The following is a 16,851-nucleotide window of genomic DNA, read 5'->3' on the forward strand; positions in this document are numbered from 1 at the left end:
AAGGAAATTCTATATATGGGTCCATTATTTGCGTTCTAAAATTCGATTATGATTACGGCATCCCTTTTCATAATCTGAATTTTGAGAACTTGGCAAATTGAAATGGAAATATTATAGCAAAAGACTGGTTTAGTCTTTATGTGAGACATCATGAATCGTGTCCCATATGCTTCGGATATAGGATCGATTACATGTGCTATATTCATCCTTTCTAAAATTTTCCAAATGCCTGGGGCATTATGAAGGGAAAAGGTCTAGAATTGGATATGACTAAAATGATTAAGCAATTGTCGAGGACAATCTAAGGTTTACCAAAGATTGGTTGCTCAAGGACAGTTGGAAGTATAATGTTAATTCTGGAAGTACCATATTGACATAATCTGTAAGGAGGCAACTCTTGTTCAGAAGTGATAGTCAAAATGGAATATGGAAATGTTTCAAAGTTAGAATTATTCAATCTGTGTAAGATTAGGAAACTTAATGAAAGAAGGATGTTTCCAAAGAGCTGATCTCCTTTGGAATGCTCTGTAATGATTGTTGTCAAGTCTTTCTGACTTCGTGCATAATCATTAAGAGGATCAATGCATATAAGTTTAGAATCTAACAGATTTCAGTAAATGGCATGAATTTGGAATTCTTGCATTTGCAGTAAGGATTTGGGACTGTGAAAAGAGGATCATTGGAGTGATGTTCAATTGATCTATTTTACAAAGTAAAGATCATAGACAAACATAGTATGCATACTTGGTGTATGGCATGACTAGTGTTTAGAAAACATAGTGTACATGCTTGGAGCATGGGACAACTATTGTTTTAAATTCAAGTATAAAGTTGATAAAACCGAAACAATGAATAATGAGTAATCAGTATGGTGATAAATAAAAGTGTTTATTTATATTCATAGGGTTTGATACCATATTTGATTCATTTATTCTTGTGTTTCACTTTGCATGTTTTGACTTCCAGAATAACTAAGTCGCTCTTCCTGAATGATTAAGTTATTCAAACCATCCACAGTCGGTCATATGTTGGAAGTAGATATGAATCAAGACTGTCATGGGTTGGTTTGTAGAGGTCCAAGTTGGTGGACAAAAGTGGTGCTACAACACTCATGAGTGCTCATAAGTTCTGAGTATTGGATTCAACCCGCGCTCATTTGAATCACTTCATGGATTTTATCACGACTGATCATGAGACGATAATATCTTATATTCTTCAAACCTAGAGATATGAGTTGTTACTATGAGTTGGTTATACATTGATTGCACGAAAACGCATTGGTAACTCGATGTTATAAAACGTGCCTTTGTGTATGATTCAACAAGTAGTAGAACAAGCCATATGAGTCGAAGTTTATCCATTCCTTTTACCTTCGGGATAAAAGCGATATCTGTGGGCCCCTCGATGATTTAAAGATGATACATGTGAGTGCTTGGCCAAGCCAGGACTGATTTGATTTGTTCAATCAGTCAGTCATCATGAATCGGAAATCGGGAAACAACAAATGGACAGAGAGAATGATTGATAATCCATGTCTCAGTCCATATGATATCTAGAATGGAGGAATATATGATCCCTTATCTAATGGACAAGTCATTGACAAAGGTCAGAGTTCATCGACAAGGTCAGAGTTCGACAGAAGCTTTTGAGAGCTACGATTGCTGATCGGTTCCTGAAGTCATACGCAATAATAGTTTTAGACTTATCCAAGTGGGAGACTGTTGGATTAATGTCTAAGTCCATAACTATAATTGGTAAGACTTGACCCGACCCGGCATGGTCCATTTGGGTTGCATGGCATCATGCATTTGGATAGACTATAATGAGAGAAATAACACTTAAGGTTGGTTAATATATTATAAGTTCTAATATATTAATAAGGTTATTTAATTAGTATTGATCAAGAATTAATTTGGAATTAATTAAGTGATCAAAAGGAGACTAATTAAATATATGGGTTGATTGTGTAAATCATTCATTCTTATATATGTGGGCTTGTGATCCAAGATTCCTTATGTTGGACTAAGTTCATGGGGTGACCCATGGATACTCCATGGAGGTTAAAATCCATGGAGCATAAGGAATGGGTAAAGTTATGAGTTACATGGTGTAACCCTAATAGCCACCATATAAAAGAATCTCATGGCTCAAGAAATCGTGCACTAATGTGTGAGTGTGAGGGCTAGACGATTTCAAGAAGTGTTCAAGTTTCTCTCAAGTTATTCCAAGTGTATTTGGTGTTGTGTGAACCATTTGAGGTGTCACACTTGGGGCACTAGGCACTCAAGCTTCATGAAGACATTCTACATCAAAGAGGTATGTATTCTATCTTGTTATATTTATTATTTTGTATGCTAGATTAGGATAATACCTTGGATGTTCATAATTGTATGTATAATAGAGAAAACATAGATCCAAGGTATTTAGGGTTGCATGTACATTTAGGAGTGTTAGAATGCTCATAACCCAACAGATGGTTCGAACCCTGAGTGGGGGAGAACCAGGTACTTTTGAGGAGATCCGAGATTTGTTCAAGAGCGGTTAGAGAACTGGATAGAGAGGCCTGCGGTGCGGATTCCTGATACCAGGGTTATTGGTGGTCAAGGGTAGGTGCAGAGTGAGATAGTGCATATGGTACGTGTTTGAGAAAGGATGAGTGTCTCCACGGCAAGTGGCCGTTGGTCGGAGACCTTGTGGTGGTTAGGAATCCTTCAAGGTTAAAATGGTGAATTCGGGGTGGTTGGCTTGTGATGTTAGTTTGGAGGTTGAGAATTTATGGTTCAGAGTATGGGCTATTATATGCAGTATGGGAAGGGAAGCAGTTGATTGGGCAACCAACTTCAGGGTCGTTACGAGTATTCTTGCATGAGTTTTGAGCAATAGAGGAGGAAGTTTCAGATTGTCATCTTCGTGTTCTGAGTCGTTGGCAATTTCTCCGTGTTTTAATTTGGGAGATGGAGTATTCCGGGGTTACAAGTGGCACGAGAGAAAGACCGGTTGCGAGATTCCGAGGAAGCAATGCGGTATCTGAGTATGATGCCATGAGTATGAGATCAGTGGTAGAGTCAAGACACTGCGAGGCGTTGTGATGGTATTCCGGGGTATCCGAGTTTAATGTCCTAAATCTCATATTATTTTGAGTTTTGAGTTTGAGATGACGAGTGGTGTATCAAGTGTCTATGGTTCCGGTGGGGGCCCTTCAGCTAATTGACATCAAATGGATTTATTTGAGAATGTGAATTGCAGCGAGAAAAAGAGGTTTTGTCACGAAGGTGGTCGTCCGAAGTAGTGATGCTTAGCTTGGATGGGTGTGTGTGTACCTATCTATGCTGGGCCGCAGAGCATGAGTTAATGATCGCAGTGTGATGTCAACCTGAGGATGAGATTGTGAAGTGGTAAGAGTAAGTGCGGTAAGACTGCGGGGAGCTGCAGTTTCAATGAGTCAATGCAGAGAGGTTTTGGTGATGCTACGGGGAGCCGTAGTACTCACTATTCAGTGAGAGGTTGTGGTGATGCTACGGGGAGCCGTAGTACTCACTATTCAGTGAGAGGTTGTGGTGATGCTACGGGGAGCCGTAGTACTCACTATTCAGTGAGAGGTTGTGGTGATGCTACGGGGAGTCGTAGTATATTCAGTGAGAGGTTGTGGTGATGCTACAGGGAGCCGTAGTACTCACTATTCAGTGAGAGGTTGTGGTGATGCTACGGGGAGACGTAGTACTCACTATTCAGTGAGAGGTCGTTGTGATACTGCGGGGAGCCGTAGTACCCACTAGTCAGCGAGAGAATGTTGTGATGAAGTGCTCTCTGATCAGAGCTTGACGCAGAAGAGTTTTAGGCTTAGGTAGCCCTAATATTTGAGTTTGTGGAAGCATGGGGTCGAACCAGGGGTCAGACTGGGGTCTCCATGTTTGTCGGAAGTCGTTATAATCTGAATTGAGTGTGGTTTTCGTGGCCAAAGGGAAGTGGATCAGTGAGGTACGCATGGGTTGCGGGTCATGAGTCATGAGTTGAGTGGTTCATTGGGGCGAGTGGTTCCAGTTCTGGTTCAGATCAAACTCTCGACTTTGAGTTTGGCTCTGGTAGTGCGTTGAGTAGGCAGAATGAGATTCCGGATTCAGAGATGAATTTCATTTGGAAGGGAGTATTGCTTCCATCTGGTGCCTTATACCTGAGTGGGTCAATTCGTTGGTGTGAGAAAACCGCGAAACGTATGGAACTAATGAGTAGTAGACGACAGGGGTCGAGGGTGAAACGAATTTCGTATTCGCTTGAGGAAAAGCGAACTTCGTGACTTGTATGTCACACTAGGCCGAGATAGCTAGTGTGGGAAGGAAGTCAGTGAGACATGTTGAGGTATGCAATGGGTAACCCTTGGAGGTTCAACTGCTAGGTCGGGAGATGACCTGGTGCTGAGTGTTCAAAGGGATTTGGAAAAAGGAGTTGGGGTTTGATTGCAGTTCAGTGGATGAGTCCCTGGTGTGATGTGATCCTTTCATTCCTTGGTATATGATCTTGATTGTTTATCATGTCTGGGAAGAGTGATCGGTAGCCAGTTTTGGGCATGGACTTGTTTTATCGGTCCCCACTAGAGAATCAGAGGGGCAGTGAGCTATCAGGGTTTGTTATTCGAGGAGCGAATAACATGATGACATCTGGAGATGACGGTCTGGCTGTGTGTCAGGCTACTAGAGTTCTAGATTCTTGGGAGTCAGAAGGGGTAACATAGTGGCAGATGGGTCTGTCCTTTTCTAGGGAGGAGTTTCTGTTTGGATTCAGGTGTCCAGAAAGGAAGATAGTTGTGCGGTATGAGACCCTTTCGATGGTGCTGTTTGGTTATCTGATTAGATCTATATGTTGTGGAGGAGCGATTTCGAGGACGCAATCTAATTCAAGTGGGGGAGAATTGTAACATCCGGATTTTCAGGGACATTATTGTGTATGTTAATCTTGAGATTTAAGGAGGGACTCGACGAGTTGAGGGACCAACTCGCCGAGTCGAGTCGAGTTGCTCGCGTGGATTTAATGAATGGACTCGGCGAGTCAGAGGAGGGACTCGCCAAGTAGGTGCTGGGCAGAGAAACCCTAATTTCCCGGGTTTGGGACCTATTTAAAGGCATTTATAGCCTCATTTGCGGCTACCTTCCCCTGAGAGCAAACCCTAATTGCTATTGGAGCTAGAGAGTGAGAGAGAAGCTCATATGGTGGTTCTTGGTGCATTTCTATGAAGAAGAATGAAGAGCTTCATGATGGGGAACAAAGGAAGGCAGTGGATCTGTGGTATAGAGTGTTTCAGCTGCTAATAGAAGGTACAAAGTCCTCATCTTGTTCATTCCTTGTACCAGATCTCATTTTGGGAGTTTTAGGGCTTTGCTTCCATCCTTTTGAATCTATGAGTCGAATGAGACCTGGTTGTGGTTGGAAACCTCATATCTGGACCTCCTAAGGTCCTTAGAGTCTAGATGCCTCAGCTTTAGTGGTCCAAATGAGGGTTGATGAGCAAAAACCTTCATGAAGAGCATGTTTTGGCATTTTGAAGCAATAACATCATGTATGAACGTAAAGATCAAAGCTTTACGTGATTATTGAGCCTTGGGATGATAGATCTAGTGTTTGGAGTAATAGATCTGATTGAAATCGTCTGAATGAACATTTGGCCTGAATGAACTCGCCGAGTCAATGAGCCGACTCGTCGAGTTGGTTAGGGTTTATCTCGAAGAACTGAATCATGCGACAGCTCGACGAGTTGGGGGCCAACTCGACGAGCTGAGCTGGACTGTCACGAGACTTCTGAGGAAAATAAGTGGACTCGACGAGTCGCAAGGGTGCACTCGGCGAGTCTGGTCAAAGTTGGACCGTTGACTGGGGTTGACTTTTAGGGTTTGGTCAACATTTGGACATTTGAACATTGGAGGGGTAAAATGGTCTTCTCCCCTTCTGAGAGAATATAGGGAGGGACTAGTCTAGTCTTTGAGAGTCGTATTAATTAGAGATAATTACTTTATGTGATTAGGCGGAGGCTAGATTAGTGATTCGAGTTCGAGACTTTCCGAGATTACCCGAGGTGAGTCTTCTCACTATACATTACCTAGGGTGGTAACTATGTGCAGACCGGAGGGTCTTATGTGTTATGTGTATGTTTGAGTTTATGTACATTGTGATATATGTATGCTATGTGTTATATAGACCGGACCGGAGGGTCCAACGATTTACACCAGACCGGAGGGTCCAACGAGCTAGACCGGACTGGAGGGTCCAACGAGCTACGGGACTGGAGGGTCCCGCTGAGACACATTGACCGGAGGGTCATACCGAGTTATAGCGTCGAGTGGCTATGTGTTGTATGTGGTATTTTGGGGAACTCACTAAGCTTCGTGCTTACCGTGTTATGTGTTATGTGTTTCAGGTATCTCAGAGGATCGCGGTAAGGCACCGGCTTGATTGTACACACCAGAGAAAGAGTTATGTCTTGAGGATCCTAGATTGTTAATGGAGTTGTGTTTTGTAATTTGAATAAACGAGATTTCTATACAATATGTTATGAAAAGTATGCGATTTTTAAATGAAAATTTTGTTTGAAAATTTACGGTGTTACCCTACCTCTAGGACGGATAACCTGTTTTAGGGAAAATATGGGATTTCCCAAGATAACACTGGCATTTCTGAAACTGATGGTTTACTTTCTACTAATAGATACTCTTTCAAAACTGCTTTTCATAAGAAAATATAGGATTTTCTTGAGGAACACTTTTCAAAAAGGATCAAAGAAACATTTTCCACCAAAACTAAATGCTTATGAACTCACCAGCTTTATGCTGATATTCTTTTAAACTGCTTGTATTCTCCGGGAATCAGTAGATAGGTACCTTCCGTGCATGGTGAAGAAGTCAGAGAAAATAAGATTTTGTCTTTATACTTTCCTTATACTTTCAATGTATTCGAATCAGATTTAAAACCGATGTAAACTTATTAAATTTTCACGTATGCAATGTTTTGTTGTGTTTACTATGATTGCTATTATACATTGGTTGTGATGCTAAACATGACGTCCTCCACCCCAGAATGTTTCCGCCATCCTGGTTTCGCGGTGTGACAGATTGGTATCAGAGCCCTTGTTTATAGCGAACTAAGTATACCGAACCTTACATGGTATACAACTATAAACATCAAGGGGCCTAAGTGCTCTAAACTAAAAGTATACTTTCAGAAATATAAGTATTTTTATAAAAAGTATACAAGTATACCTAGGTACCAGAGTCAGTATCATAAGTAGAACAAAACAAAAGTATTTGGATGTTGGGACACTGCGGTTAAACCTGGGCAGTTATGTGATCATGTCTAGGGTCGATATAGCCTGATCAACTATATTCCTTCGAGACATGACCAACATGTGCTTAGGAGTGACTATGGTGTTACAACATGCCTAAAACTTACCAAGTACAAAAACATTCAACATAAAATACTATAGGAGTATTTTAGCTAGAGCCAAATTCCGCATATAGATTCATTCCAAGTGTTGCTACCTCTTCTTTCTTAAGCGATAACTTTCTTGCAGTAATAACCTTTTATGTGCTTGTCATTTGGTAGAACATTTTCTTTATTATCAGGATGAGATATATCTTGTTTCATATATCTTGAGGACTTACCATCCTCTTCTTCCTAGTTGTTTCTAGAACAAGATGCCTCCACGACGAAGACCCATCAGAAGGAACGACAACACACCACCACCACCACCCCCTCAGTTCGAGCCCGTCATGTTCCAGGCAGCAGTTACAGCCGTCGTGACTTCAGCGATGGCACAAGTGAACTCTGGTGGGGATGGAGGTGGAACCAACCCCCAACGACAAGACGGAGGTCAAGGACATCAAAAGGAGTGTTCCTACAAGGACTTCATGACCGCGAAACCCAAGTCCTTCGACGGAAATGGAGGTGTTATCGCTCTGACTCGATGGTTCGAGAAGATCGAATCCATCTTCGAAATTTGCGCCTGTTCCGAAGCAAACAAGGTGAAATTTGTCGCCTGCACCTTCACCGACAGAGATTTGACCTGGTGGAATGGTCAGTTCAAAACCCTAACCCTGCCAGCGGCTAATGTCATGGGTTGGGAAAGACTGAAGGAACTCATGCTTGCGGAATACTGCCCGAGGGGCGAGGTGCAAAAGTTAGAGCACGAACTTTGGAACTTGAAGATGAAGGGTTCTGACATCGCTGCCTACACCACTGGATTCTGTGATCTGGCTCTCCTCTGTCCGGGAATGGTCACCTCGGAAAGCAAGAAAATCAAGAGGTACAGTTGGGGACTGACACAACCAACCAAAGGAAATGTCTTGGCTGCTAGACCAACTACATTTGAAAGCGCCAAGGATCTGGCGCAGACTCTGATCGATCATGGAGTCGATCTGGATGAGGCATCAGCGGTCGCCGAGCCATAAAAGGAGAGTGGTGAGAAGAAGAAGAAATTTTGGAACAAACGCAAGGGCCAGTCTCCCTAGGAGCCCTCCAAGAAACAACAAACGGTGGCAGTCCACGCTGCCACTACTCCTACTGTTGCTCCAACTGCTGCTCCGACCACCCAAGCTCCTACCGGTGGTTATTCAGGGAAACTACATATGTGCAACAAGTGTACCTTTCATCATCACGGACCCTGCCGTGAGTTGAATTGCAATAATTATGGAAGGAAGGGACACACGACCCGATACTGCAGGGCACCAGCCCAACCAACTAATCCGACTCCTGGTGCGGGTGCCAAGCAAGCCTGATATGGATGTGGGGAAGTTGGGCATTTCAAAAGAAACTGACCCAAGGCGACAACGGGCGGTAATACAGGAAGAGTGCTGGCAATGGGCCAGGAGGAAGCGGTCGTTGATCCTACCGTTGTTACGGGTACGTTCCTCCTTGACAACTCTTATGCATGCATTCTTTTCGATTCTGGTGCGGAGAGAAGTTTTGTTAGTCATGCATTCAAACATCTAATCAAGTGTAAATCCCAACCTCTAACCGAAACATTCACTGTCGAGATGGCTAACGGAAAGAAAGAGAGCACTAACGACATATTCATAGGCTGTACTCTTACCCTAGGCAATCATTATTTTCCCATCGATCTTATGCCTGTATCTATTAAGAGTTTTGATGTCATTATCGGTATGGATTGGTTGAGCCCCAATCATTCTGATATTCTTTGCTTCGAGAAAGCGATCCGTCTCAATCTTCCCTCTGGTGAAGCTCTCATGGTTTACGGTGATAAACTCAGTTCGAACCTTCGTATCATTTCATGCGTCAAAGCTCAGAAGTATCTGCGGAAGGAATGCCATGCATTCTTAGCTCATGTTGTTGATGAGACGCAAAAGGTTAAAAACCTCGAAAGCATCCCCGAAGTCTGCAACTTTCCTGATGTTTTCCCCGAAGATCTCCCAGGAATTCCTCCCGAGCGTCAAGTCGAGTTCCGTATCGATCTAATCCCTGGAGCTACTCCTGTAGCTAAATCTCCCTATCGTTTAGCGCCTGCAGAAATGAAAGAATTATCCAGCCAGCTCAATGAGCTTATCAACAAAGGATTCATAAGATCGAGTTCCTCACCTTGGGGAGCTCCGATCTTATTCGTGAAAAAGAAAGACGGATCATTCCGGATGTGCATCGACTACCGAGAACTGAACAAGCTGACCATCAAAAACCGTTACCCTCTTCCTCGAATCGATGATCTCTTCGACCAACTTCAAGGAGCCAGCTACTTCTCCAAAATAGACCTAAGATCAGGGTACCATCAGTTGCGAGTCCATGAGAGTGATGTTCCTAAGACAGCATTTCAGACTCGATATGGTCACTCCGAATTTGTAGTAATGCCCTTCGGTCTAACCAACGCACCGGCGGTATTCATGGACCTGATGAATCGGGTGTGTCGTTCTTTCCTGGACAAGTTCGTAATCGTGTTCATCGACGATATACTTGTCTATTCCATAAGTGAGGAAGAACACCGACAGCACTTGAGATTGGTGCTGAAAACTCTAAGGGCGGAGAAGCTGTACGCGAAATTCTCCAAGTGCGAATTCTGGATTCGAAAAGTAACCTTCCTAGGTCACGTGGTAAGCGAGGAAGGCATACACGTGGACCCCTCTAAAATCAAAGCGATAGAGAACTGGTCAGCACCGAAGACGCCCACAGAAATCCGTCAATTCTTGGGTCTCGCTGGCTATTATCGCAGATTTATTCATAATTTCTCTAGAATTGCCAAACCCTTAACCACTCTGACTCAGAAAGGCGTACCGTTCTGTTGGAGTGAAAAGCAAGACACTGCGTTCCAAACGTTGAAGCGGGCCCTATGCAGCGCACCTATCTTGTCTCTTCCCGAAGGGACGGAGGACTTCGTTATCTATTGTGAGGCATCCAATCAGGGCCTAGGCTGTGTGCTCATGCAGCGGGGAAAAGTCAGTGCCGATGCCTCAAGACAGCTGAAAGCACACGAAGTCAACTACACAACGCATGACCTAGAATTGGGAGCAGTGGTCTTCGCATTGAAGATATGGAGACATTATCTCTACGGAACCAAGTGCACTATCTTCACTGACCATAAAATCCTACAACATATTTTTGACCAGAAGGAATTGAACATGAGACAACGGCGATGGGTTGAGCTACTCAGCGATTACGAGTGCGAAATACGCTACCATCCCGGCAAGGCCAATGTGGTGGCAGATGCCCTCAGCCGGAAGGAGTGCTCAGGTCGTAGAGTGAAGGCACTGACCATGACTATCCATTCCTATTTATCCACGCAAATCAAGGAGGCTCAGCTGGAAGCCTTAAAACCAGAGAACATGCCGGGTGAAACCTTGAGAGGAATGGAAAAGAACCTAGAGATCAAGGGAGACAGAGTCTATTATTTCATGGACCGGATCTGGACCCCAAAATTCGGTGGTTACAGAGAGGTTGTCATGAACGAAGCTCACAAGACCAGATACTCCATTCATCCAGGTTTGGATAAGATGTACCTCGATCTCAAGAAGTTGTATTGGTGGCCAAACATGAAAGCAGAGATCGCTACCTTCGTGGGTAAGTGCCTGACTTGCGCCAAGGTGAAGGTAGAATATCAGAAGCCCTCAGGTCTACTCCACCAGCCGGATATACCTGAGTGGAAGTGGGAGAGGATTGCAATGGATTTAATCACAAAGTTGCCCAAGTCTCCGAGTGGGCACGACGCCATCTGGGTAATTGTCGACCGACTGACTAAATCCGCCCACTTCCTGCCGATCAAGGAAAACTTCAAGATTGAGAGACTCACACAAATATACATCCAAGAGATAGTCCGACTGCACGGTGTGCCTGTGTCCATTATCTCCGATCGAGATAGCAGGTTCACCTCGAGATTTTTGGCAGTCCCTGCAGAAAGCTCTTGGAACTAAGTTGGATATGAGCACAGCTTACCATCCTCAGACAGATGGGCAGAGTGAGAGAACCATCCAGACCTTGGAAGACATGTTGAGAGCATGTGTCATTGACTTCGGTAAGTCGTGGGACACCCATTTGCCCTTGGTTGAGTTTTCCTACAACAACAGTTACCATACCAGCATCAAGGTTGCGCCTTTCGAAGCCCTCTATGGACGCAAGTAGAAATAAATAGAATGTTGTAAGTCCTTTGTTGTTTTTGTGGCCTATGTTGTTTTTTTTTTGTTTATGCTTTTCATCTGTATTGACAATGACATCCTGTTAGGTGCAATTTGTGCACCTTTTTGCACACCTTTTAGTCCCATTTCATGCATCTATTTAGCATAATTGTTCTTCCTTTTCCTTGTATTTCATCATATTCATGTTAGTCTCTAGAACAACCTTATTTTCACACTTTCATGTATTTTTCAGGTAAACCGGAGCTTGGAATGCGCTTTGGGAGGTGCCGGGAAGCATTGGTGAAGATTTCGGGATGATCGGGTGAAGAACGAAAAAGTTGGAAAAATCAAGTTTGGAGTCGGAGTCAGAAGGGTACACGGGCCGTGTTGGATTTACATTGCAAAATCAACACGGGCCGTATTGACCAAAATGGGAACTGTTGACCAAGCTGAACACGGGCCGTGTCACTTTTTCCTTATGCTCAACACGGGCCGTGTTCGACCCAAAAAAACCAACTTTTGGCAGTTTTTCCTATTTTTCATATTACGGAAATTGGGTCATTTGGGGACACACACAACATATCAGAGCACATTTTGAGAGGGGATTTCGAAGGTTTTTGCAAGGATTTTATCATTTATCATTTGGAAACATTATTTCTCTTATTTGTAAGTTGTAATTGCACATTATTTCCATCTTTTATTCTTGTGATCTTGTTCTAGCCATGTGTGGCTAAGAAACCCTGGTTTCTAGTTCTTGTTCAAGACATGTTGATTGTTTGACTTGAAGCATATGATTTGATGTTTGATTTGTGATTCTATTCTAGTGATTATGTTCTTGTTTAAACTAGAATCCTTAAATTTGATTTGTGTTTGATTGGCCACTTTCATGAATTGAATTTTTGTGTAGTTAATTAACTTTTAGGGAACCTAATCGTTCTATAAAGTTAATGGTTGGTAACAAACAATAGGTTTTCTTATTGTAGAACATTTATCACATGTTTTCACACTTCCGAGCGTATGAGAAGAAATGAACATTGTTGGGAAGCTTGTACAAAACTTAATGCACTTTTTCAATACAATCTAAGAGCGTGTTTAGGTTGAATTAGTAAAGCTAGGTCTAGTCAAAGAGCGTGTTTTGGTTAGATAATTTGGCAAGCGAGAGGTATTAGAGCGTGTTAATATCTTTTAGTACCAACTTAGAATAGTAATCACAAATTACATCAAGTCATAATCAGGTTAAATGACAACATTGAGAACTAGAACTGGAAGCACTTTTACAACTTGTTTACAAATCTATTTCATTTTCTGCATGTTCCAAAGTTGATTGTTATTGTCATTATTTGACTTTTGCAAACAAAACCCCCTTTTGTGACCAAAGTACCTTGCGCAAAGAGGTATAGACCAATTGTCCCGTGTCTCTGTGGAGCGACCCTACTTGCCTTGTACTACCTTTTAGTGCAATATAGTAGTGTTATTTTGGAGTATATCATACCCCTTTATTTGTTGGGTCTGACACCCCTAACAAATTGGCGTCGTTGCCGGGGACACGGTGTTACTAATTGTTTTTGCCTAGATCTTTCCGTACATGTACACCATTGCCAATTGACTCGGAGATAGAGAAGACCGCAAAGAAGTTAAGGAAGCAAGCCAAGCTTCGTAAGAGGCGACCGGGTTCCGGGACTTCTGCATCTTCTAACCCTCCAGTAATCAACATTTGGGAGGACATACCCCTCTCAAGTGTGTCCGCATCCGAAACAGAAAGCCTATCACTCTCATCTTAACCATCCTCACTCAAAAATACTACTCCACCATCTTCACCTACTTATATTCTTCCAAACACTACACCCACAAAAACTTCGACCACCACTCACACCATGGGAGATAACCATGGAGGGAATCCACCTCCAAACCCACCACCCGAACAAACTCTCCGTCAATGGTCGAGGCAAGAGGTTACTCAACAACCTCTTTGCATTACATATCCGGCAGCCACCAACCTAGAACTGAAATCCGGGCTCATCCACTTACTCCCAACCTTTAGAGGCCTGGAAAATGAAGATCCTCACAAGTTTCTGACCGAATTCCATGTTGTGTGTGTGGGCATGAAACCACACAATGTCACGGAGGATCCAATTAAGCTTAGGGCATTCCCCTTTGCAGTGCAAGACTCAACAACAGATTGGCTTTATGACCTCCCACCGGGGACGGTCAACACATGGGTAGATCTTGCACGCCTCTTCTTAGACAAATACTTCCCAGAAATGAAAGCCTCGGCCCTAAGAAGAGAGATAATTGGGATCAAACAACACAAGAGAGAAGCCTTTCATACATATTGGGAGAGGTTCAAAAAGCTTTGTGCCCGTTGTCCCAAGCATGGAATTACCGAGTACCAACTCCTCCAATATTTCATTGAAGGAATGACCCCAATGGAAAGAAGGCTTCTTAATGCTTCGAGTGGTGGATCTTTACCCGATAAGACTCCAACCGAAATCCGCAACTTAATCAAGAATATAGCTGAAGATTCTAAACATGCAAGCCATGATGAAGAATGGTAAACGGATGCACCCCGAAGTGTAAAAGAGGTCCAAACTCCTCAAATTGAAGCTCAATTGTCCGAGCTTACGAAAGTTGTAATGATGTTGGCTAAAGACAAGGGTGTGCAGCCCACACCCCGCCCTTGTGGTATTTGCACTCAAGTAGGGCACCCAACCGACATGTTCCCTCAACTTCAAGATGAGGATTATGCGGAAGCCAATGCTTTAGGAGGGTATTCCGGGTCGAATCAAAGGGGATTTGAGCAGCCAAGGGGTGATCAAATATGGAACAACAATCAAGGTTGGGGAGGTAATCAACATGGAGGTTATCAACAAAGACCACCATTTCCTCAACATCAACAAAGGCCTCCATTCCCACAACAAAATTACCAACCGAGGCAACCACAACCTCCTCCTCAACAAGCCAGGTCCTCGAGTATGTCCTTAGAAGACATAGTCAAAAGCCTTGCCACTAGCACTCAAAGTTTTCAGCAAGAGACCAAGCCAAGCATCAAGAATCTTGGGCAACAAATGGCACAACTTGCTCAATCGGTGAGCAAAATGGAGAATCAAGGAAAGCTACCTCCTCAAACTGAAAAGTACCCAAAACACAATGTTTGTGCAATTAGCTTGAGGAGTGGAAAGAAATATTATGGCCCGAAGATGCCCGAAGAATAAGAAGAGGAGTTGGTGATAGAAGAACCACCAAAGAAGGATGAAAAGAAAGAAAAAATGGTGGAGAAAAAGAAGTCGGAAGAGAAAGAAGCAAAGATCACACCACCACCTTTTCCATCAAGATTGAGCAGCAACAAAAAAAGAGAGAGAAGATAGTGAGATCATGGCAATGTTCCGAAAAGTTGAAGTCAACATTCCCCTCTTAGATGCGATCAAACAGGTACCTAGATATGCTAAGTTCCTCAAGGAACTTTGCACATCTAAAAAGAAGCTGTGAGGTAATGAGACAGTGAAAGTAAGTGAAAATGTTTCTGCAGTTTTGCAGAAAAGGATGCCCCCAAAGTGCAAGGATCCGGGTGTTTTCACCGTTCCTTGCAAATTGGGAAACCTTTATGTCCCCCGTGCTATGCTAGATTTAGGAGCTTCAATCAATGTTTTACCATATTCTGTTTATAAATCTATTGGCATAGGCACTTTAACAAAAACCGGGGTGATTATCCAACTTGCAGATCATTCTATAGTACACCCAAAAGGTGTATTAGATGATGTTTTAGTGGAAGTTAATGAGCTTGTCTTTCCTGCAGATTTTTATGTGCTTGATATGGGAGATGATGACCACCCAACCTCGAGTTCCATACTTTTAGGTAGACCATTCTTAAAAACAGCAAGAACAAAAATTGATGTCTACAATGGTACATTGTCCATGGAATTTGATGGGGAGGTCATCAACTTTAATATCTATGAAGCAGTGCGGTACCCAAGTGATTTTCATTACATAAAATTTGTTGATATAATCCAGCCTTTGACTGAAAAGTGTTTTGATTTGACTAACCATGATTTGTTGGAGTTAGTTTTGAGCAGGAATTTTGATAACAATTCGGTCAAAGAGATTGCAGAAAATTTCAAGTTAGATGAAGAGTTGCTGGAAATAGTGCAGTTCATGGAAGAAAAGAAGAAAATGAAGTATGATAATAGCAATGTGAAATTGCCCATTTCTAACACAAAACTTCTTCCTTCCGTTGTGCAGGCACCTAAGCTAGAATTGAAGACTCTTCCAGATCATTTGAAGTATGCATACCTTGGAGAAGAGAATACTTTGCCTATCATTATCTCCAACAAGCTTTTCATTGCAGAAGAAGATGAGTTGGTGACTTTGCTGAAAAAGTATAAGAAAGCTATTGGGTGGACAATTGCTGACATAAAAGGGTTGAGTCCTTCCTTGTGCATGCATAAGATTCTCATGGAGGAAGACTTCAAACCAACCCGAGAGGCACAAAGAAGATTGAACCCACCCATGCTTTTGGATGCAGGTATGATCTACCCTATCTCAGATAGTAAATGGGTGAGCCTCGTTCAGGTAGTCCCGAAAAAAGTCAGGGTCACAGTTGTCAAGAATTCAGAGGGAGATTTGGTGCCAACCCGTGTGCAAAACGGGTGGAGGGTTTGTATTGACTATAGAAAGTTGAATGCCTCAACGAGAAAAGACCATTTTCCCTTGCCATTCGTTGACCAAATGTTAGAGAGATTGGCGGGTAAATCTCATTATAGTTGCTTGGATGGTTTCTCGGGTTTTCATCAAATTCCGGTAGCCCCGGAAGACCAAGAGAAAACCACCTTCACTTTTCCCTTTGGCACATTTGCTTATAGGTGTATGCCTTTTGGTCTATGCAATGCACCCGCAACATTTCAGAGATGCATGGTGAGCATTTTTTCTGAATATGTTGAAAACATCATTGAAGTTTTCATGGATGATTTCACAGTCTATGAAAACTCCTTTGATGAATGTTCAAGCAATCTAACAAAAATTTAGCAAAGGTGCATTGACACAGACCTTGTGCTTAACTATGAAAAATGCCATTTCATGGTGGACAAAGGATTGATTTTAGGTCATATTGTGTCCCAAAAAGGCTTGGAAGTTGACAAAGCCAAGATAGATGTTATTAAGAGCTTACCATACCCGACAAATGTTCGAGAAGTGCGTTCTTTTCTTGGGCATGCAGGTTTCTATCGGCGGTTTATCAAGGATTTTTCCAAAATCACGGTGCCGA

General features: G+C 42.8%; 1 protein-coding gene across 1 annotated transcript; it reads left to right on the forward strand.

The window, feature by feature from the left end:
* The first annotated feature begins 14,966 nt into the window (after window positions 1–14,966).
* Window positions 14,967–16,613, forward strand: LOC145112055 (uncharacterized). The gene is made up of 2 exons (XM_079048270.1): window positions 14,967–15,023; window positions 15,129–16,613. The coding sequence occupies exons 1-2, from the start codon at window positions 14,967–14,969 to the stop codon at window positions 16,611–16,613; spliced, it is 1,542 nt and encodes a 513-aa protein (XP_078904396.1).
* The last annotated feature ends 238 nt before the right edge of the window (window positions 16,614–16,851 follow it).

This window comes from Lactuca virosa, chromosome 1, assembly GCF_052849685.1.
Source record: "Lactuca virosa cultivar CGN04683 chromosome 1, Lactuca_virosa_CGN04683_v6, whole genome shotgun sequence".
Classification (NCBI taxonomy): Eukaryota; Viridiplantae; Streptophyta; class Magnoliopsida; order Asterales; family Asteraceae; genus Lactuca; species Lactuca virosa.